This window comes from Podarcis melisellensis (genome assembly GCF_964234715.1).
Source record: "Podarcis melisellensis genome assembly, chromosome: 3".
NCBI lineage: Eukaryota > Metazoa > Chordata > Lepidosauria > Squamata > Lacertidae > Podarcis > Podarcis melisellensis.
Genome location: NC_138530.1, coordinates 68,706,007 through 68,730,544, shown reverse-complemented (window position 1 = coordinate 68,730,544; position 24,538 = coordinate 68,706,007). Strand labels below are relative to the sequence as shown.

General features: G+C 42.8%; 1 protein-coding gene across 3 annotated transcripts in view; it reads left to right on the top strand.

Annotated features, from left to right (window-relative positions):
* The window catches only part of NT5DC1 (5'-nucleotidase domain containing 1), a 159,447-nt gene that overhangs the window by 109,233 nt on the left and 25,676 nt on the right, over positions 1 to 24,538 (top strand). Inside the window, exons 1-2 of one of the 3 annotated variants that reach the window (XM_081905690.1) lie at positions 4,567 to 4,830; positions 19,953 to 20,421. In XM_081905690.1, coding sequence (XP_081761816.1) covers positions 20,006 to 20,421 — 416 coding nt within the window. In that variant the 5' untranslated portion in view covers positions 4,567 to 4,830; positions 19,953 to 20,005. Of the gene's footprint in view, positions 1 to 4,566; positions 4,831 to 19,952; positions 20,422 to 24,538 lie in introns of those variants that run through there. The other 2 variants (XM_081905692.1, XM_081905691.1) reach the window with 2 other exon arrangements.

Genomic DNA, 24,538 nt, shown 5'->3' with positions numbered 1-24,538 from the left:
CCAATAGCTAGCAGCCAAAATGAAAGGAGTATAAAATCACTGAATGTGAGATAGCAGGAAGTTGCCTTAGAACGTTTTTCCTATTTAGTACCATAGAATGAGAATCTCAGAGGAAACAATGCTTAAGTACACACTTTTATCCAGACTATCACAGGCCAGCTGTTGAAACGTTATTCTTTCAGAATGGAGTTGGATCTTTTGCCAGAACTCCTTAACTGTTTTCACCTTCCTCCATTACTGAGCCTGCTGATGTGGCAGTTTACTCCTGCCTGTAAAATGTGCTGTGATATTTCGCTCCAACTGACTGACTGTTGGCCTCGGGCTTCGTTAGACTTTGTCGAGACAGAGCGGGAAAGGGGGTGGGAGAGAGAGAGAGCCAAAAAAAGAAAAAGAACCCAGAGGGAAATGTAAAACAGTGGGTTAAATTTCACAAGAAGAGGCCTCAAGGAAAACTTGCTACGGGCTTTCCTTGCACTTAACACTATTTTGGATCTACAGCAAGGCAGAATAAACTAAGCTGCAGGGAATAATGAAAGTATGAGGGGTATGCACGTCGGTGAAAAAGTAGGCAGGACTTGAGGGTTTTAGGTCACAATGCAGCTATGAGCTCGAATCACACACACAGAGAGAGAGAAGACTGAAAAGTATAAGGCAATTTACTTGCATTTACAGCTCTATAAATTGAGGTGATGATTTTATAGGCAACAAATGAAAGGAAAATATTTAGATATGTTCTAGTGACATCCAGGCTGGATTACTGAAACATGTTGTATTTGGGGGCAGCCCCTTGTAATTATCTGGAAGCTTCAGCTGGTTCAGAAACAGCAACAGGACTAGGTCACGTCATACGAGTTTCGAAAGAGCTCTGCTGGACATCATCTTGTTCCAGGCTCAATTCAGGGTGCTAGGTCCTAGCCTTTAAATACTTGCATTTGTGCATGAAAAGCAGACGATAGTGTTTCAAGAAAGCACAAGGAAATAACTACAGGACAAATAATGTGGAGAAATAAGAAGTGTGCATTTAGAATTGGAGACAGGAAGTAGGGGAAATAGGTTTCTCAGAAGAATTTTTTTTCTATTTTCTTCTCATTCAAATTTATAGTTAGAAAATGGGAAGCAAACTTCTAAACCACTAAATATAAACGCAATTTATTTTACACTGGTATTTGGGGGTTTTTTTTCCAAGAAAAAGAATAGGTTAGTCATATCTTTCATATGCTTCTGTGTTGTGCATGTAAATGAGAGCCTGAACAGAGAACCAAAGTAGCCTGATTCAGTGAGGGTTCAGATAGTAGATTTTGGAAACTCAAATAGATACGTGTTTTCATCTTGCACAAGTTTTAAAAGAAAAATGCCAGGCAGCAAAAACAGAGGGAGAAGGCTAACTGAAAACTGATAACTCTAGTTTCTAATAAAAGAAAGACTTTAAAACCACAGTGCTTTGGGGGAGGGATATTATAACAAGATATCAGAAGCTGTTCAGCATTTATTTATTTTTTGCTGATCTTTGCAAGCTTATTATCTAAGTAGCAGCAATGCTTAAAAGAGTTTGTGCAGCTGGTGGTTTGGTTTTGCTTGTGTGACCTAAACCTTTTCTTATACCAGTCTAGACCAATCCTTTCCTAAAATGCCATGCCATGCCTTCCATTTTATTATTTTTATTTACTTTTCCTGTTGTTTTGTCCCTGTCTGTCTTAAGTATAAAATATTACTAGGTTGACAGCATATAGGCTGCACCATGATAGAGAAGGGAGGCAAGCAAACCGGCCAAACCAATTCCTCCTCCTTAATTTCACAGCTACCACTGTGTGGGTATCTTTATTTTTCTCTGGCTGGCTCTGCTAAGCATCCCTTTAACCTTGTGGACTAACCAGCCCATCCTACACTCGGTACTGTATAAAGTGGTTTGACACCTAGGCCTGAGGGGAAGAACAAGACCTCAGACCATTTCCCATCTCTACCCCTAAAAAACAAACAATGCTTTTACTTAAGGGTTTAGTAATAAAACAGTTTGAGAAAACAGGGTACAGAAAAGTTAATTTTACAGTTAGTTACGCATAAGTACAAAAAATAAACAACTAGCTATACCTATTCTAGGCTGTATTCCTAGCCAATTCACTTTGTATTCCTCAGTTCAGCTTTGTAGTCTTTTCCAGGCATCTTCTGCCTTAGTAGCTAACTCTTCTATAACACTTAGCAGTATTCTGCTTCTCTTGAAAGTGTTAAAGCCCCCCCCCCCCTTCTGTTCTAGCTATTGGAGTTTCCTTTTTATACTGATAATAATAATCACATTTCTTCTGATTGTGGATGATGCCCCCCAAATAATAATTATGGACTCTGTCATCCCACATTGCTGTGGCTTTATTGAACAGTGCACGAGGTTAGACCAGATGACTTCCAAGACTGTCCAGAAACTTCACTTAAGTCAAAATGAAACAGCCTGCTTAGCTGTCTAAATGAGTTGATAAGACTGCGGTTCAAACAGCTACACTGGCTCCCAGTTTGTTTTCCTTTCCGAACTTCTTTTAACACTTAAAGCCAGAAATAGGCTAGAATAAGAAACTGCAAAGATACTACTACTGAGTAGTAGAAACTGTTTTTGTTTTGTTTTGTTTTTGCATCTCTAACAACACATTATTTATCAATTTTTAAAGTTTATACTCAACTTTCTATATTGAAATATGATTACGGCAGAGGAGGCGAAGAGGGAAGAGGAAAACAAAGCCCAAATTCATTTTATTCTTTACCTCACCCATGTCCATCTTTTCATCATGACCTATTGGAGGTCAATATCCTTTCTCCTGTTATTCGTGCCCAGCATCTGGTACTGGGGTACTACCTCTTAACTTAGTGTCTTTGACATGTCTTTGTTTTGTTTTAGCTATGCATATATATTTTAAAAGCCTTTAAAACTAGGTTTGTATGGGACCTGGAGCAAACAACCGACAGTGGGTCCTCCCTGGTCTATGCAAAGTACCGTCTTTCCACACAGCTAATCTATGCTGCTAAAATGCTTCCACTTTGAAAATTGAGCATGAAACCTAGATCTCACAGCGCCAGTCACCTACTGGTGTCGGTGAGCATGAAACAAATTAACTGAAGTTAGCGGGACTTGCTTCTGCATAAACATCCATAGGATCAGCTTGTCAGCATTCTTTGTTGCAGAGCTGCTCGTGTGGCTTGGAGGTGGGGAGCACCCATGGTATATATATACCTTACGAGGACATGTCAGCAACAGGAAGCCTACGGGCCAAACGGTGGCTATGGAAATGGATGCTTCCCACCCACCGACTCCTTCCCATTTACCACATTTGGGTGTGGAGGAAGTGACACGTGGGGAAAAGACGACTAGCTTGGCCATAAAGGTAAAGGTAAAGGTACCCCTGCCCGTACGGGCCAGTCTTGCCAGACTCTGGGGTTGTGCGCCCATCTCACTTAAGAGGCCAGGGGCCAGCGCTGTCCGGAGACACTTCCGGGTCACATGGCCAGTGTGACATCGCTGCTCTGGCGAGCCAGAGCCGCACACGGAAACGCCGTTTACCTTCCCGCTAGTAAGCGGTCCCTATTTATCTACTTGCACCCGAGGGTGCTTTCGAACTGCTAGGTTGGCAGGCGCTGGGACCGAGCAGCGGGAGCGCACCCCGCCGCAGGGATTCGAACCGCCGACCTTTCGATCGGCAAGTCCTAGGCGCTGAGGCTTTTACCCACAGCGCCACCATAGGGGTGAATAATTGCCTCTACTACTGGGCAGATGGATGTCAGTTGTGGCAAGGTGTTGGGAGTGTGGAACTGTGTGTGCAGCCAGATAGCCTTCCCTAAAGTAGACTTCTCCCCTCAAATAGGGAGGACACCATTTGCCGGCATTGAAGTAAGAGTTAGTTGCCAGTTTGACCTGCTTCTGTGTAGAAAACAGGGAGGGAGATACCATCTTGCCCTTTGAAGCCAGGATGCTCCATCTCCCCCCTGAGGAGGACGGCAATCCTATTTACTATCAGGGGAAGGTTGTTGTTGACTTCTGAGGGGCGCTTTTCTCCGCAGAGGGCGAGTAAAGAAATGGCGGGAGGGAGGTCCTCAAACATTCAGAAAAGCCTGTGCTTGTGCAGGAAAGTCAGTCCAGAGGAGTTGGGAGACTTCTGCGCCGACTGAGCTCTTGTGTTGAGCGCGCACTTTAAAAAAAGTTATCTTATAGGCCTGTAGAAGTGTTAACATCCCCAGCTACCAAAGGGAGGGGAGGAGTTGCTTGTTGGGAGGAAGCTTTTTTCCTCTCTGCAAGACAGCGCGGGGTGAGGAGGGGGACAAATCCATCCGTCCCCTCAGGGGCTGACTAAATGAGGCGCTGCACGGCCTCAGTCACCCAGAGAAGCCTGCCCGGGCGCTTGCTCTTTTGGAGGGAAAAGAACTTCAAAGGAGTTCGAAGCGCGCGGGCGACGCCTCAACTGCAAAAGAAGAGCAACGACTGCAGCAGCAGCAGCAGCAGCAGAGAAAGGGATCCGGGCGGGAGGTGGGACTAAGGGGCTCCTCGCCCCTTTCCCCCTTCTCCGGTGACGTTGCGGTCTCCTCCCTCTGGCGGAGCTGAGGCGCCTGCAAAAGCCCTTTTGCCGCTCGGCGCGGCCCCGTGGTCTTCCGTCCGTCCCGCCACCCGCCCGAGCGAGCATCCACCGCGCGCGCGGAGGGGCCGCGACTTCGCTTCTTCGCCCGCCCGGAATGAGCGCTTGACTCCGGGAGGCAGCGCTAGTAGGCACGGAGGCGGCCGGGTCCAGAGCGCGGGGGTCGACCTCCTGCCGCCGCCATGGAGTGAGAGGGTCTGCGCGACGGGCAGCTGGGGGAGAGGTAAGCGCTGGAGAAACCCCCCCCCACCACCCCGAGAAATGGCCGGCCGGGCATCCTCGTAGCTGGGGAACTTTCCTCGGCCCTGCTCGGGGTTTGGGGGCGCTGCTGGGTTTGGAGGGCAGTGAAATGCGCGGAGGGCAAGGCCAGCGCGCTCTGCAGATGCCCAGAGGCAATTTATCTTGACAGTGGTTCGTTGAGCGGGGGGCGGGGGGTGGAAACGGGTGGGTGGCGCCTTAGGTTCATCCTTCCCTCCTGAACTTAGGCGCAGACAATGAAGCCCCGGGGTAAGAAAGCTCCAGAACTTCAGGAGCATCCTGGCTTGGGGAGATTAGTTGAAAGGAAGCTCCACCAAAGTCATTAGGAGTAAGCATGTCTAAAATTAGGCTGGGGGTAGACTTCGATGAGAGGAAGATCCGCTCTCCTTGGAGGCTTCTCCCCTCTCACAGAAAACCGAAGGGATCAAATTGCTCATCCATTTAGGCTTAAAGGACTGGGGCCGGGTCTGGGTGGGTGAGTTTGTGTGTGTTGTGGCTGATGCTGTGGCTGAGGCTCAGAGATGTGTGTTTTGCTGTCCCTCTCCATCAGTATGTAAGCTGAACTCATCTCCCTCTGATCTCCACAAAAGCAAGCCCTCTGCTTCACCCTCAAATGTGAAATGCCAGCGGTCTGAGCAGGATTTACAGAGCAGTCGTATAGGCACTTGGGAGTTTTTCCGTTGCCTGTTCACCTTTTCATTCTTCGCTCTCGCCAAGTGTCATGCCAAGAGCAACAGACTCCCAAGAACAAAAAACAAGAGCAAGGGCTAGCAGCTTCTTGTGAAGTTGAAGAAGTTCTGAGAAGGCCTAAGGTTTTCGGCCTTGGCCTTGCTCTTGTTTTTGTTCTTGGGAGTCTGTTTGGCAGGCATGACTTTTGAGTGAAGAATCAAAGGGATAACTCCTGCCTGCCCAGCAGTGAAACAGCCACTAAAGGCAGGATTGCTCTGTAATGTTACAGCCAGCCATAGACTTATACAGAACAATCTTTTGCTCAGGAGTAAATCTCACTGAGGTGAATGGGATTTACTCCCTGGTAAGCATGCTCTGTCTTAGACCATTTCTATCCATCAGATTGCAGTCTTAGACCATTTCCACACATTACGCTGAAATGTACCTTTGATCTTCTTGCACTTCCATGTGCAGATGTTGTTAAGCTAGAACACAGAAAATGGTTAAATGTCCAGTTTCAATCTAGTCAAGATTATGCACTTGCTTTAGATTGAACACCAGTTCAGCCTAATCCTTTCCATGTTTCACTGGGAACAAGTATGTATGGAATTGCAGCATCAGTGAGCTCACTTAGAGGTCAGAATTTGCTTTATCTGACTATGGAAAGGTGTGAGCCAGTGACCTAGTGGCATAAGCCACTTTGGAGATACCCAGCAAGTCTACCCTGCTTAAAGTGCTCACCTTCTGTTATTCTCAACTACATTCTGGAATAAGTACCATTCTACTTCTATAACTGTTATAATCAAAGCCACAAATACAAAACTGACCACATTATCTTGTATGGAGATGCATACATTGAAAAGTTAACGGGAAGAACCCATAGTCTGGCAGTTTTTAACCGTGCTGACTGCATAAACAAAAGTCAGGTGAGACTCTCTGAGGGGTGAAAACTAATATTTGTTAAGTGAATTTGAGCCCACACTCTTATACTAAATAACCCTTCCATGGCTTCACACCAATCTTCTGTAGTTTCTCTTTGACCCCTTTTTGAAGGTGGCACACTTCAAAAGTTAGAAAAATGTTCCACCGTGTCTCTGACTCTTTAACAATGGATTCCATTGCAACAACTTTGGTTTCCAGAGGTACTGAGGAGGAAAAAGGGACAAGAAGGGAAAGGATGAATACATTGCAAATGGAGTAAAGAATAAAGGAGTGCTGCTGCTGTGCTTTCCTGGTAGTAGCTTTGTCTGCCAAAATACAGTAGTAACTTACATGCATTTAACTTGTTCGCATTCAGCTTTACGTGCTTGGCAACAATAATTTTTTTAAAATGGAAACTGGGTGGGTGTAAAGATAAAAAAGACTTTGGCAATCTCACCTACCATTGCACCCAATGTGTTTTCACTGTATGTGATTTTGGCTTTATGCGCTATCCCTGGAACGTAACCCCCACATACGTTTTGGGTCTGATGTATGTATTGTATGTACACACATGAAATAAAGGCAAACATGCATCTCAGTTTCTCTCACTGGAGCACTTAATCATATTTTAATAAAAAAGGAAACTGACAAGGCAGTGTGAAAGTAATTTCATCAAAAATCACTTCCTTGTATATGTGGCAATTGCTTTGCTTGCTTAGGGCAAAGATATGGAGGCAAAAAAACCTCCCAGAAATATGGGACTACTCTTTTAAATATTGTTGCAGTAACATGACTTGCGAACTCTTGCTTCCGCTATCTTTCAAAATCAGAGTTGGTTGGTAAGCTCAAAGAATACAAGATGTGGTTAACATTACAAAGTAAAGAAGCAAAGTAGAATTGGCAAAACTAACTGCAGTAATAAGGTATCAATCAAATAAGAAATTAAGACTACAATGGAAATGGTTTGAAGATTATATGTCCAAACACTGCACAAAAAATACAGTGGCACCTCTGGTTACATACGCTTCAGGTTACATACGCTTCAGGTTACAGACTCTCCTAACCCAGAAATAGTGCTTCAGGTTAAGAACTTTACTTCAGGATGAGAGCAGAAATTGTGCTCTGATGGCGCGGCAGCAGCAGGAGGCCCCATTAGCTAAAGTGGTTTTCAGGTTAAGAACAGTTTCAGGTTAAGTACGGACCTCCGGAACGAATTAAGTACTTAACCCGAGATACCACTGTAATATGTTTGGATTAATGCTTGTAAAGTCGAGTAAGAATAAACGATAGTAAGTTAAGAGAATTAAGAAACAAAGATATACAGTAAATTGCAATGTGAAATACAATAATACTACAAATGTTGGTGGAGGAAAGTCACAAGGGTGTTTTAATGTTTGTAATTGGTGTTAATAGCATATGTGGAATATTTGTGTTTACCTGTTTGTTTGTTTGTTTGTGTGTGTGTGTGTGTGTGTGTGTGTGTGTATGTATATTTATAGATAGATAGATAGATAGATAGATAGATAGATAGATAGAAGAAGCAAAGCAGAGCTAGAGTTCAATTATCAAAGAAGTTTCTAACATCATAGTGAAACATGCCATTCCTTTGACAGCAGAACTACATAAGAGTAGGTGCTGGAGCATTCATATCTTACGGTGTCAGTCCTAAATACACCTACTTTGAATTAGGCCCCATTGGCACAGTAGGGCATATTTCCAAGAAAACATGAATAGGATTGTGCAACATATAACATATCGTTCTTTGGAATGTAGGCATCATTGTGTAATGCCCAGAACTAACGCTGCGCTCAAGTCAAAATATTGTCTTCACAGCTTTTCTTATCAGAGCAGTTTGAGGTCATAAGCTCAGCATTACCTTTTACTGCATTTGTCAACATATAAAACAAAGAACATGTCTATCAAAAATAGTTATGAAAGAAGCGCAGATAAACATTGCTTTCCCAGGCACCATTAATATTTTGAGACAGCTAGGCAAAACGAAGCAATTCAGTTCTTCAGATTCTTGCGCTGTTTACCATTCTCCAAGTTGGCATGAATACTACAGGAAAGGGCTCGGAGACGGAGGGAACCCTGGTGATAAAGGCATGCACAAACAGGGCAGCTATTCATCATCTGGAATCTGTTCCTAACAATGTCAAGGTTTGTAGTATTGCCTTTGACAGGTAGATGGAGCTTGATCTCTCCTCTGTTGTTGTTTTAAATCATTGAGTCTTAGATATCTGAACTTTTACTTTTCAGGAGTGTAGTCAACTTTCAGCATCTGTATGTGTAAGGAAATTATAAGAGTTATCAGGAACAGTAATACATAAAAGTTTGATTTTGTTTTCTATTCGCCATGGGTGTAGTTAATGTGCAGGACTGCAATCCCAGGCTTGCTAACTGGAAAGGAACAACTCACTGAAGGTTGTTTTGAGTACGTTTCACAGGGCTGGACTCTTAAGTTATATTTTGGTGCACCTAAGGTTCTCTGGATAGCTCTCATTGTCCCAATACAAAGTTCCACTAGTGAACACTTTGTGAGTGTAGATAAGTCCCACCTAAAAGAGCACGAAGAGTATGCGTGCGTATAAGCTTCATGTACGCCTAAGAGCTTTCACATTCATAAGCAGCCATTATGTCAGCGTGTGCTCACATTCACTAGAGAAACTCTTCACACTGTAAGATGAACTGACAACACACTATATCATATCCCTCCACTGCTTTTTACTGCAAAAGCCAACAACAGTTGGTTTCACTATGAAAGAGAACCTGATCTCAGCATCTTCTCCATTTTCCACAAATGGTTCCCCCCTGCTTTTCCTGCAGCACATGCTACAGTTCAACTTCTACCTACACAAGTTCAACATACACTTGTTGGACTCCTGCATTTGGTTCCTCATCTTCTGTGCACATTTGGAACAAACTGTCTTTATTTTTAAGCAATTCAATCTACTAACTCATCCCACAAGCAAATAAATAGATAAGAGCCCATTTATCATTCAGATTTCACACTTTAAAATTTGCAATACAGTTCTCAGCTTAAAAAAACATACTTAGTGCATATTGAGATAAAGGATGCATTTAATTTGTGATAAAATATATTATCAGTCCCAGCTCCTGCCAACCTAGCAGTTTGAAAGCACATCAAAGTGCAAGTATATAAATAGGTACTGCTCCGACGGGAAGGTAAACGGTGTTTCCGTGTGCTGCTCTGGTTTCTCCAAAAGTGGCTTAGTCATGCTGGCCACATGACCCGGAAAAACTGTCTGCAGACAAACGTCGGCTCCCTTGGCCAGTAAAGCGAGATGAGCGCCGCAACCCCAGAGTCCTTCGTGACTGGACTTAACTGTCAGGGGTCCCTTTACCTTTTTTTAAGCCTGGTAGTGATCAGGTGTGAAGTGAAGCAATTAGGCTTCTGAAGGCTTCTGCTACAAATCCTGAGCTGAAGCAGCACTTAGTTTAGCCCTGTTCTCAAACCTGCTGCATCAAGAACTTAGGACTACAACTCCTTGACACTCTCATTGATGATAGCTCTTCTCTGCTAACAGTTTAGGAATTCAGAGCAGAGGCAAATCTTTATGTTTGAATATAGCCAGAGGAATTAAAACTTGCTAATGATTTCCAAACTAGAGAAACTATTTTGAGAAACTATTTAAATTCAGCCTGTGTAAATGTTCAGGTAGACAAGACTTTTGGTTGGGAATATATCTTAGGATAAGATGACTTTCTCAAGCAATAAGCCTCAAATTATGTAACCAAAACTTAGTCTGCTGGATATCTCTTGGGTTAAGTATTGCTGGTTTAGCCATTCCTTTGTTTCTGAGCCATTGTTTAAAAAGCATCAAGTTGACAGAAATCAAGGATGATTGATTATTTTGTTTTTTTATACCACCTCTCCTCATTGCATTCATTGGTGCATTGTGGGGGCTTTGGGGGGGGGGAATCGGGGACACCCTTAGTAAATGCTGTGTAACCATCCCTGTATCTTCTGTGTGGTGGAAACCTCTTCCAGTTCAGAATTCTTAGATTAGTTCACAATCTGTGGCCACAAATGCTTACATGCTCTTTCACACACATGTGTGTGGAGGAGGATAAAAGATGTGCAAGGGTCACACTCTAGAGGCAAGTTTTCCTCTTCCCTCATGAACCTCTTTTCCTGCAGGAATGTCCTGCCTTTTGCTCCTCAGCTGTAGCAGTGAGGCTGCTGTTACTAGTTACTAGAGTGGACATAAATGGGTGGGGCATAAATTTATTATTATTATTATTAATAATAATAATTATTGGTGGTGGTGTTAATATTCAGGATTCAGTGGCAGGTTACCTGTAAGACAAGTGTTATTCACCAGCCTTTCATCTACTTTAATTATATTACATGATGACAAAAGAATCCCTTTGCACAATCAACAGATTGAGGTTGAATCCTGACAAGACAGACATATTGTTTTTGGGGAACAGAAGGCAGGCAGGTGTGGAGGACTCCCTAGTTCTGAATGGGGTAACTGTGCCCCTGAAGGACCAGGTGCGCAGCCTGGGAGTCATTTTGGACTCACAGCTGTCCATGGAGGCGCAGGTCAATTCTGTGTCCAGGGCAGCTGTTTATCAACTCCATCTGGTACACAGGCTGAGACCCTACCTGCCTGCAGAATGTCTCACCAGAGTGGTGCATGCTCTAGTTATCTCTCATTGGACTACTGCAATGCGCTCTATGTGTTGGTGCTGACCTTCAAAGCCCTAAACAGCCTCGGTCCAGTATACCTGAAGGAGCGTCTCCACCCCCATTGTTCTGCCCAGACACTGAGGTCCAGTGCCGAGGGCCTTCTGGCGGTTCCCTAACTACGAGAAGCCAAGTTACAGGGAACCAGGCAGAGGGCCTTCTTGGTAGTGGCACCCGCCCTGTGGAATGCCCTCCCACCAGATGTCAAAGAGAAAAACAACTACTAGACTTTTAGAAGACATCTGAAGGCAGTCCTGTTTAGGGAAGCTTTTAATGTTTAATAGACTATTGTATTTTAATATAATGTTGGAAGCTGCCCAGAGTGGCTGAGGAAACCCAGCCAGATGGGCGGGGTATAAATTATTATTATTATTATTATTATTATTATTATTATTATTATTATTATTATTTCCTTAACTTGGATTTCTCTAGATTGGGATCAGACTGAGACAGTGTCATGCAGCATGTCTTGATATATAAGATCTCTGATGTTGTACCACAATCACCTGTAGAGTTATGCAGAATGATATTCTCCATTGGAATGATGATGGCAGAGAGAGATGCAAGGTGGCCATTATATGGGTGCATTTGCTTACTTCAAAGCAGCTGGAGAAAGAGCAGTGCATGGAGGGTTGTCTTTTTTCCAACCTTGAGGCCGCTTGGGAAACTCACCCAACCTACTGCACCTGAAACTATATGTGGAGAATGAAGAGTGCCGCTGCCTGCTTAATGGAGCACAGCTGTGGGCAGCTTGAGGAAGCTCCAGCCACCATAAAAAGCAAGCCTAGTGAGAGAGACTAGGGTGGTGTCAGCGGCTGTTTTTCTCTTTGTGAGACTTTTGTAGGTGGATGTTATTAATAATCCCCATGTCTTCTGAAGGTGTAGCTTTACATCTAGTTGGGACTTGAACTGGCCCCTAAGCGATCATAGGATTCTAACTAAATTCCACTTCTCTCCTGCTATTTTCTCAACTCTGACCAGTTTTTCTCCTTGTCATGCTGGTGTTCTATTAGAGCTGGTGGTGGTCTCTTGTAGTAAGGCTGGCACAAATTCATTGCTACCCCAGCATAATGTTTCCTTTGAATCATTGTGCTTGTGCTGTGATTTAGGACCAATCCTATATGACTCAGCAGGCGTAACCCAAGGATAGAATTGTTCTTTTCCTGTTTCTTGGCTTCTCAAAATTCCATTTGGCTTAATCAATGACTTTTGAGTACTGTTCCATATTGAAATCTGCAGCTGACACTTTTCTAGAGAAAAATAAGGAGTGACCTTCTTGAACTTGATCTATTGGTATGTAGAGAACTTGCAGCTGCTATTGTCATAATCGTAAACTGAAAAACTGAAAAATATATGCCTGCAAAGATCTGTTTAAACAGTTGAGGAGGGGAGGGAAACATCCAAAAGCAATTTATTGAGGAAAATTTCAACATAATTTATGACCAACTACATAGCAACATAGTTTTGGGTGATTTTTTATTTTTACATTTTTGTAAGTTGATATCAGCAATAAAAAAGCTTATTGTTAATGCTTTTAAAATATTATTAGATGAACACACTGAAATATGGTGCAGTCTAACTTAATAGAACTAACTAAAAACACTTCTGTTACAGTCTGTCACTGAATTGGTAAATCACTTTTATAATGATGGAGCATTATTTGCTTTAACCACTTATTCTGTGTTATTGTTTTCCGTAAAATGTTACTGTTTCATTTGCACTTCTTCCGTAACAAATCTAGATGCAGAATAATACAAGATATGGGGAGGGCCTAAGAAAACTAAGTCATACTTGATGAGTCCCACCACTGAAAGCAATGAATATAAGTTGCTGAAGTTAATTGTTTTCAGTGAATCTGCTCTGAGCATGGATAACATTGGATCTCAGGTATTATCAATGAAAAAGAGTTTTCAGTGTTTAAAATACTATTAGAAAATTCATATTTACATTTAAAGGTCACAGGGCCTGTTGCTCTGAAATTAGGGATTGGTCACAATACTTGAAGCAAATGGCATCACTCCACATGATGAAAGGAATGTCTTTAACAATTAAAGTAATAAAGCAATCTTAAGTGATTTTCTGTAGACAGTCTTGGGTGTAATTTCATAGCAGGGAGGGGGGGGGCTCAGGGAATGTGGGAAACCCCTTGACACAGACTTGCTGAGAAGTGCTTATGAGTACATTTTGTAAAGGAGAAAGAAACATAATGCACCAGATTCGACTAAGAGATCCTGCTAGCAGAAGCCTGAACAAGGACTTATGCTGGTGTAATGGGGCTTCCCCTTCCCACACACCACATTGGTTGCTAGTTGCCAGGTTGAGATACTTCTTTCAACGTATTAATTGTGCCAGATATGTCCCTGATTTGTACTTGCAACAGTGTGTGTGATGGATAGTAAAGGGTAGCCAAGAATCTAGGACAGGTGTGTGATGGCAGCAGGCAGACACTGACTTCAGGGGTAAGATAATACATGAATGCATAGCATTTACCTATTCATGGCTACTCTGTTAGTACCATTAAAAAGAATTAATACTGTATTGGAATGACAGTTTATCATTAACCCATTTCTGCTGACAACAGAAAACTTCATTGTGATCTTTTCTTAGTAACAATTGTAGCATGATTCTTTTGTTGTTTTAGGAAGATACAAAACAGCACCATAGACTAAGTAGCAATGCAGAGTGTTCCTGGATGCCTAGTTAGAAAACATTTGTCTTTCTACCATGGTTTTGGGTGACTTGGATTTTCATGTCTTGTGAGAAGTAGATTATTTCTGTATGGATCGCCTTTTACATTTGTCTCAAGGTGATTTATAAACATGCTGTAAAAACAGATTTTAAAACTGTATAACAAACAGCTGAAGATAGGCAAAGACCTTTTCCAGCCAGTGGGAAAAGCTTGTTGAAACCAAAAGTTTCTTCATTTGTTTCCAGAAAGTATAGACAGTGAGCTCCTGTTACATTTTGACAGGGATGTTGTTTACAAAATAGCAGTCACAGTGACAGCGCTGAAACCCCTGTTCTGAGTTACTGTGGCTATTTGGGGGACTTTAAAGAGAAACTCTCCTGCAGAAATCAGTGACCTACTGGGAATATAGAATCATAGAACTGTAGAACTGTAGAATTGGAAGAGACCCTGAGGATCATCTAGTCCAGCCCCCTGCAATGTAGGAATATGCAGCTGCCCCATACAGGGATTGAACCTGCAACATTGGCGTTATCAGAGCCATGCTCTAACCAACAGGTGTTAGTATCAAAACCTTGAACTTGGCCTGGTAGCAGATTGGAAAACTATGCAAATGATGCAAACAAGGTGTAATATGCTGCTGGTAGTTTGACCCCACAAGCAGCATAGCCACCCTGTTCTGCTCCTCCAAACAAAGTTCAAGGGTAGCCCCACATTGCAGTAATCCAACCTTGAGGTTAAGGTAAAGGTAAAGGTACCCCTGCCCGTACGGGCCAGTTGTGTCCGACTCTAGGGTTGTGCGCCCATCTCACTTAAGAGGCCGGGGGCCAGCGCTGTCCGGAGACCCTTCCGGGTCATGTGGCCAGCGTGACAAGCTGCATCTGGTGAGCCAGCGCAGCACACGGAAATGCCGTTTACCTTCCTGCCAGTAAGCGGTCCCTATTTATCTACTTGCACCCGGGGGTGCTTTCGAACTGCTAGGTTGGCAGGCGCTGGGACCGAGCAACGGGAGCGCACCCCGCCGCGGGGATTCGAACCGCTGACCTTTCGATCGGCAAGTTCTAGGCACTGAGATTTTACCCACAGCACCACCTGCGTCCCAACCTTGAGGTTACTGATGCATAAATAACTGTGTTCAAGCTATCACAATCCAGGAATGGCCATAGCTGTCTTAGCAGTTGAAGCTAGTAAAATGCGTTCCTAGCCAATGAGGACACCTGCACCTCCAGTGACAGAACTGGATTTAGGAGCACCCATTGTCACATCTTCACTTGAAGCAGTCATTTCAGATCACAGAAAGCTTCACACTGCCTGTGTATTTTACAGAAAAATCCTGTATATGGCTACTCAGAAGTCCTACTGAGTATAGCAGCTTTAGTTACATACAATGGTACCTTGGGTTACATATGCTTCAGGTTACATACGCTTCAGGTTGCAGACTCTGCTAACCCAGAAATAGTACCTCGGAATACAGAAATCGTGCTCCGGTAGCATGGCAGCAGCAGGAGGCCCCATTAGCTAAAGTGGTTCTTCAGGTTAAGAACACTGTCTTAATAAGTACCTTCTTGCATGCTTCACCTGTGGAGCTTCCCCCTCAATGGCAGAGCTCTCCCCATGGCAGAAGTCAGCAGAGCTGAGCGGGGGGAGGGGGAGACTCTGCCTTTTTCAGCCTCCCTCCAGCACAGCAGTTCAGAGGTCTTGATTACTCTGCCTGGCATTACTGATCCTCAAGACAATTTTATTCATTGCTTGTCATGCAACTGTGCAACTGGTTCATATTGTGGGGTAGGACTAAACAGTTGACAAAGCTATTTCCCCCCCAAATGTTTGTAAGAGAAGGGAACTTAAGCAGTCAAGTAATTCAGTGGTAACCAGTGTGCCATGGCACCCTGGGGTGCCTTGAATGATAATCAGGAGTGCTGAGGGCAACACTGGCCTCTGTCCCTCTTTCCTTCCCTCCCTCCCTCTGGAACCCTCTTGCATCTCTGCCTCCCAAAGGCTTGCACAGCTGTTGGTTGCAGCTACCAGCTCCCCAGGCAAATGGTGCCTCTGGGGCTGGCCAGGGGGTGCTTCCCAGGCCCCTATAGGGCAGTGTGAGGAGGCACCTCTTTGGGGGGGCAGAGCAGGGGGCAGCTCAGAGATCAGGGGCAACAGATGTGGCTGCTCAGAGGACTCCCAATGAGCAGGGAGAAGAGAGGAGGCTGAGAGGGCACTCCATAAGGGAGGGTGAGAATCTGCCAGCTCTGCAGGCAAGGGGTGACATAACTGGGCTCCTGAGCCCTACAGGGGTGCTGCAGAAAGAATGCAGTTGTTCAAGGGAGCTGTGGACTCAAAAAGGTTGAAAACTTCTGACGTAATTCAGTTCAGAATGTAGCATACAGTACCTAAATAAATGACTAACCAGGATTTCCTCAAAAGCCTGAAACAAGAAATATTTTGCAAACTTCCTTGAGTAGTTTGTGTCTGAATTGTTCTTACAGTACAAGGGAACAACAGTTGCTGTGTTTCATCTCCTTTTGTCTGTCTGTCTTATACTGTGTATTTGTGTGAAGGAATCTGCATCTGTAGAAGGCTGCCTATACTGGGTAACTCAGCATTGCTCTACATTTAGAGGCATACTGCGTTTAGAGCAACCTTTCTGAAGGGAACCTGGTTGAAGAAGGCCAACACAGAGTGTAAATGGAATAGAAAGCTTGGAATTAATATTGAGTTCATTCTTGTAGGCATGGCCTAATAATGCGCCTAATGATAAAGGCACAATCCTCTGATTTTCCAAAGTCCAAAGCACCAACTAATATATTAAACAATAGTGACCCACAGGATTCAGCATGGGGATTCCACCAATTGCAGCTGGAGTGGAAAAGTGTTCCTCTTGATGCAACTTAGGATTCAAATTCACCTCTTTCACTGCTGTGGAGGGAATAATGCAGCTTTTTTGCAGGGTTAGAGAATGATGTGACTAGAGAGCAGATACTTTTGTGTGGCATTGATACAGCCTGTTCTACTTAAGGGTTGATACAATACTGTGCCAGTAATAAAGAGAGACAGATTGCCCCACCTACCATAGTATTTAATTTATGCCAAAATGCAAGGAGGGAACCATTCAGCCCAGCAGCCAAATAACACAACTATTCTCACAGGTTCAAGCTCTTAGGATTATGTTCAACAGCTCCACAAGCCAGCAAATAAATTTAGAAGCAGTCCATTGACTTTTTTGTGTGTAAAGTTCCCACTTGAATCATTACTCCTGTCCCCAAACATTAATTTATTAGTCTAATTTTGGGCCCTATGGTTTGGAAAACCTGATCTCTGTGTGTGGCTTCTGTTTATTTTAACTTATAACATGTTTTCCCCTTTCTGAATCTTATGAAATGGCTTTCCCTCAGGAAAAACATCATTGTGCAGTAGGTTTTGGATGTCGTTTTTCTCCCCTTGCCCTCGGCCTACTTCTGGTTTTAATAATTGAAAACTACTGTTCATTATTTACATAAATCCATCTCTCTTGGTCTTGCTTTCTCTAACCTTTCCCCTCTTGAGAATTTCAGGAATTCTCTGGCTTTCCTCTGGGGAATCCTAGCCTGTTTTGTCTAAGACCTGTGTTGAGTCGGTAGGTAATTTTGATGGGAGGAAAGAGAAATAGCCATGGTTAAACAGTCTTGTTTTGTTTTTTACTTTCACAGAGTGTGCCATTTTTATTTTTTTTATCCCTTTTTAAACAGGCGGGTAGTTGGGAAAATATACATTTTTACTTTGCATTCAACTTTTAAAATGACAGGCTGTAAATCTGCACATGTGAAATCGAAGGGTTCTTTTAAGCTAATAGGAAAAAACACACATGCCCCAAAGGCCAGCTATTTCAAATACATTTCCAGGATCTACTCTGCTGTTTTCCCCTCTCCTCTTAATGAAGACGTGTCACAGCTAGAGGCTTTATACACAATTCTAATGACTCCTGTACAAGCCTCCCACATTCCAAATCCTTTACTCCACAGCTGTGAACATCAGCCAATCCGACATACACAGCCTTGGCTTGGCTGATGTTAACATGATCTCTCTCCCTCCCTCCCTCCCTCCTCCCCTTTGTGCAAGTACAGTAAGAAACTACTTATACTGGGCAGTCTTAATTGTCTTGATTGTTGAAAAGACTTTTTAATAGCCAAGTATTTAATTATGCCTAATAAATTAGACCTTCCTGTATATCTGAACCTTCTGGGTAGGGTGCAAAGGAGGAGAGGGTTCTTGCAGCTGTATATGAAAGAGGGAAATTTAGCAGTTATCCCAGCCATTCATGCTGAAATTCCCTCATCTACATACCTATTAAAGGTACAGGAGCCCTGTCCTCCTGGACTCTCCCATCCTTTTCCTGTTACAGGTGATGAGGAGGAGAGGATTCAAGTCCCGCAGCATGAGAATGCCATGCCCATAAAAATATATACGTATTGGCCCGAATATAAGCCACACCCAAATATAGAATAAGCCACAACTTTAAAATTTTTGGGGGGCAGAGAAAAAAAATACCCCAATATAAGCCGCTCCCTTAAAATTCCACAGGCACTCACACCCATAAATGGTAAATGTTCCGTTTTACCATATGTCTGTTTCAGCAGCGATATCGTAAAAGCCCATTTTTGTAAGGTCGCGAATTTAAGCCGCACTTTAACTTTTCATGGTTGGAATTTGGAAAAAAGTGAGGCTTATATTCGAGCCAATATGGTACTTATGTTTGCATTGGAATTGTGAAGCCTTTGCAAGTACAGGGGGTGAAAGATGAAGTTAGTAACTAGAGACAGATGCAAGACTTTGTTAGAATAATATGCCTCATCAAATATTGATTTCACCCCTGCCAATGTTACAACACTATGCCTGCATATGTGGTGGGATAGCAAGTAATACTTAATAAAGATTAATGCCCCCCCCCATCTTTTGCCATCCTGTCACCACAGCCATGATAAGGCCATTATTCCAACTAATTATACAGGCAGTAATAGTCTCACTGGGGAACACAGATCTCATACTTGAAGATGGGAGATAGGGAATATATCGCTATCATGTTTTTTTACACCTGAAGTTCTTGTTGCCTGTGGTGCCCACAAGAGGCAAGCTGTGCTTTATGGAGGTCACATTGACATCTGTTCAAGATAGTGCTTGGGAGCCAATATACCCCCCCCCTGCATTTCCTTTACCCACTGAGCGGCTAGGAGGCCTATAGTGCTGCCTACAGTAAGCGTACTGCTGCTGTTGATTCTGCTCATCCGTGCGCATGCCCCTTCCCTGCCAAATGCTGCTTCCCCTTTAAGTGCAGGCAATCCAAAGGGCTGTACCGTATTATAGAATTTGTTTGTTCCACAAGTGGAGCAATTTGCTGGGATAACTGGTTCTCCATGGAGGCCTTCTCCATGCCCACATTGCCAAGTACATTCATTCATTTAGTATGTTCATTTATTTATTTAACAAATTTTATATACTGCTTGATTGTAAGAAAACCTCCAAGTGGTTTGCAAGAACATTAGTTGTGTGAAAGGTATGTATGTGTACTGGACTGATGGGTAACTTCCATGTAGGGCTGGAGGAAGGGTAATTTTTCTGTATGCAACAACATGGTTAGTGGGTGGTTGTGGGTTTTACAGGAATGCTGTGGGAATTTCTGTCTTTGTTGCTACATTGGCTTTTGTTTATATAGATATTGCTGCTCTGTTGAATCTGTGACTGATAGAGCAAAGGGTCATGAGTACATTATGCCTGCAGTTGTCGTAGTCTAATGGCTGCCCAGCATTTCAGGCTCATCGAATTGTCCTACTCTGAGCTATTCACACCCCCAACACACACACACACACACACACACAACTATTAAAGTTCCTCTCCTTGAGAGTTGTGCACTTTTAAAGCAATTAGCATTTAGGCACATGTGGAGCATTCTGCATAATTATATAAGGTGTTATACTTAACATTGCGTGGATCCCAGAGACAGAGAGAGAGAGAGAGATGGAGCACATTGTAAATGTGTTTTCAGTTTTTGAATACTCAGAGGCTTTACACAAAGCTAACCATAACTATCACTCTTGTTCCCTCCCCCTTTATCCCCTCCCCCACCATCTAGGCTCCTTCAAAGATGGTCCGGCTGCCATTGAGACCTGGAGCTCTAATGCCACAATGAGGACTCACACACGGGGGGCTCCTAGTGTGTTTTTCATACATGTGGTTTGCTTCGCACTGGTCTACAGCAACAATAACAGCCCAAGCACCGTGGTTCCTTTTGTCAATGCCAACTACGACAGCTACCCAATGCTCTACTTTTCCAGAGGAGAGATGCGGGATTTGCGATTCAAGGCCGCCAGTTCCCACCAACACATTTCGGCTCGGTTGGCTGAGGCCGTGCAGACCATGCTGTCAAACCCTTTGGAGTACCTTCCTCCCTGGGATCCCAAGGACTTCAGTGCTCGATGGAATGAGATTTACGGCAACAACTTGGGTGCTCTAGCAATGTTCTGCCTGCTTTATCCAGAGAACCTGGAAGCTATCAATATGGCCAGAGATTACATGGAAAGAATGGCGGCTCAGCCTAGTTGGTATATTTTTATCTTTGTTTCTACTGCCCCCTCCCCACAAAAAATCCATTTGTACTAAAAAAAAAAAAAATTTATATGAAGAGAAAGCAAGAAAAGGGGTAGGACGTTTTGGTTTCCTTCCTTAATTTTGTTTGAAATGAGTGCTCATTTTCCAAAGCCTAAAAGACATGGCAGATGCTTATACTGTAACTTTCCCCCCCAAACTACACATTATGTTAGTCATGTATGTAAACATGCATGCTTAATCAGACTGCTTTTCTTTTGGAGAAAAATCAGCTATGACACACTGATGTGGAATGGGCTCTGAATCCAGAACAGGGCTTGTACCCATTTTCTGCTGAAAATCCCCCCTGTCTGGTTGCCATTTGTCTCCTGAGGTGCTGCTTAAAGTAAAGGTTCTGTCTGTAGTCATGACATAGTGTCATTGTTCCCATGGGGCATTGTGCTCTTCAGGAACCCCACTGGGCTATTGTGGGCAGTGAAATGGCAGCTTTTTTATATATTAAAGTAGAAAAAGGAAGAAAATTCCTTGGCCACTTCATTTTTATTTTTAAATGCTGAACTTCCCTGAGATCTACAGGTATAGGGTAGTGTACAAATTTAATAAATACATAATAATAAATAAGTATTAAAGGCTAAGACTTCCTCCTAAAAGGTCTTAAGTGTCCCCTTCTATGGGCAGGCCCTTTTTTACAAGCAACTAATAGTCCTGCCAAAGAGGAAGGGATATTTGGCTCAGTCTTTGTTTATATGATAGCAGAAGAATATTATTTCAATATGAGTACTCAGTTACAAATATATCAAAACTTAAATGTTAACAGTTCATAGTAGGAGTTTCCACCCTGCACAAAGTATTTATTATGCTGTTTGCATTCTTTCCTGCAGTCTTTTCAACTTTATAATACTGTTTTAATACTGCCATGCATTGCTTTCTCACTTAGGTGCCTAATGAGTGTTAAAATTGTCTCCTACTTACTTCCATATCATTTGGTATGCTGTTCTTAATTACATCCTAGAAAAATCATATTTGCAATCAAATGAGCCACGGCGAATTCTTGCTCATATTCTGGTTTATTCCATGGAAACTCACATTTTAGTTGGATAGTTAAAAACATTTTGTATTCTCAGTTGTTTATATATTTTTTGTGCATCCTGAGGTTAAAATACAGCTTTAAGAGGATTCTGCATTGTAAAGCTTGATTATTTTAATCACCATTTCTAATCAGCTCAGTGGTAGAGCATCAGCTTTGCATGCACAATATACTGGGCTCCATCACTGGTACCTGCAGGTAGACCTGAGAGAGATCTCAACCTGAAGCCCTGGAGAGCTGCTGCCAATCAGGGTAAACATTACCGAGCTAAGTGTTTATGAAATTAATCTCATCTCAAAATCTGTAACTCAGGTTACACTTTTAAAGACACACCCTTTAACAAGTGAGATGTCTGCTCTGTTATATGTTTAGGATTAATTTGTTTTTATTTTTGTATCGTTAATGGTTCAGAGAGCAACAAAAACATTTCGTGATGATCGCTTACTCCAGATTGTCACAAATGCAGCAGGACCACAGTAATTCCTGCTACTGATATAGTAACTTGCTACAGTACATAGGGTCCTCAAGTTACAATGCTGGATGGACCCAATTATGCAAGCCATTCAGCAAGTATGACGAGTGGAAGTCTGAGGAAATGATAGCATAGGCAAGATAGATGGAATTGGGAGGAGAGGTGGCATACTAGCGTGAATATTGCAGATAGAACCTAATTACCTGACCTCTCGCTTGATTTCAAGTTTTCCCATGTCTATAGCATTCACCTGTAACAAAATAGCCTCCCAGCTCTAGAGCCAGCTTATTGGGCCATTTGAAGACTTTTACTGAAAAGTGTGAAAGTAACCATTGTTTTCTTTTTACAGTGTCTAGGCTGAATTGCCTGCACTGTAAAGCATCTCACTGCTTTATGGAATGTTTTGTTTCCTGTGCTTGGAATGCAGCTTGAAATCCTATCTTGTGTTTGTGTATCTTGCATTTGAACTTGGTTAAAAAGAAGAAGAAGAAGTTTGGTATATACTTTCACGCTAAGTGCCTCGTTGGCTGCCTCTTTCAAAATAGAGATAATGCAGTAGATTGCATTTTCTCCTGTGCCACATCTTACAACTCTGTATTTTCAGTTAAAGTATTTTGTATTGTATTTGTCCATAGAGATTATGGCTTTTCAAGACCGGGGCATGTTGTTTTATGCCTATGATGATGATTTTTCAGAGAATGCTGCTGAGGAATGGGGAGCCTCAGGCTCAGGGGGCAAATTATGCCCTCCAGGCTCTATATCTGACTCCTCCCATACAACGCCTCTTTCCCAAGCCACTCTCCCTCTCTCCAGGCCACGCCCCTCACTGGCTGGAATGTGTCCTTGAACTGTAATGATACCTCTGCATGGACAGACAGATATGCAGAAACCTTGACTTATAAGTGGCTGGATTGCAGCTGCTGTATGGGTTTAAGAGTCTCATTTGTTGCCTCACTCACCTTTGTTTCTGGCCCTACCCATCATTGGCATATAGCCCCATCATGGTACATGGCCATGAGGAAATGCAGTTCTTGGGCTGAATAAGGTTCCCCACTCCTGCTTAATTATGATGATACCAGTGTCATAACAGTGGAAGAGAAAAAAGGAAAAGACAACCAAGAATGAATGTGAGCAAAAGGGTGCAATCCTAAACACATTAATAAGCCCCTTTAAACACAGTAGGATTTGCCTCTGGATAAATGTACGTAGGATTACACAAATACACTTTATTTCAGTGGAAGGTAAGAATTAGAGGAGCAAGCCAAAGGCTTTGGTGGAAGAGGTGTGCCGTATCTTCAGCAGAGCTTAAAACAGAGTGAGAGATGAGCAGTTGGGAAGGAGGAGCAACTTGGACACAAACACACAGTTCTCCCCTAATTGTTCCTACTTACTTTGATGGGTGTTAGTGGACTGTGAATGTTCCCATAAAGAAATTGGGAATGGCCACAGACTATAAATAATTGGAAATCCCACCAGAAAGTGCAAATAGGAAAGCTGGCATGATTGACCTGAGGCTTTTATGTTGCACCTGATCAAAAATATTACCTTTATAAGATCCTGCTGCAACCTAGATTAAAAAGTAAGCACAGGTTAAGTGTCTTCTGTAGGAAATTTGTCTATCCCACATGCTAAGGACTCGGAGAAGATGTTGCATTTTCTTATGAATGTGCTAGGATAACCCCACTGATTTCAAAGTTCTAGGGAAGCGCAGGGTCTGTTTTGTTTTGAAAGCTCTTTTTTATCACAGAGGGATTCATTGGAGTAAATAGAATGCTTCACATTGTAGCACCCTGCTTGTGGTTAACGCTTAGCTGGAATGAAATATTCAACGCAGCAACAGAGAAATTAAAATAATAATTTATTTGTCAGACAAATAAATGAGAGGCTCAGTGGTATATGGTTACCAAGCTCTGGCCTGCCTCCTGCCATTATGGCCAGCACTTATATTCCCTTAATCCAGCCCCCTTTGCTCCTCCTTGGGCTGCCTCTGTTCAATCAGCCTGGTTGGATTTCCTATTGGCTGATTGCTATAACTAATCACAAAAAGATACACCCATTTCCTCCTATCCTTATAAGGGAGACAAAGAGCTATATATTTGACATATAAGTAATAATATATCTTACATGGAATCTTAATTACCAGCTCACCTCTTGCCCTATTGCCTTCTAAAACAAATGTTTAATCTTACATTTTTATGTTCAACAGATGTCAAGGATCTTGAGTTCACATCAACATTGAAAGATCTCCTTCATTTGAGGGTCTTTTAAACAAATGCCTGACAACTATATATCAGAAGTGTTCGATGGCGTCTCCTGTCTGGCAAGGGGGGGCTAGGCTCATTTGCCCCTCTGGTCTCCTATTGCAATATGACTATGAATCTAGCATTTCTTAAATCCTTTGCATAATTACATTTAAGCCAATATATTTAAGCTAATATATTTCATACATTATCATATATAGCTTTTTAGAAGGATAAATCTCCTCAAAGTAAAAGGAAGGAACAGTTTACAGCCTCAAAATAAAAAGTGAAGAAAAAGTCTCTTCCCCTGTTTA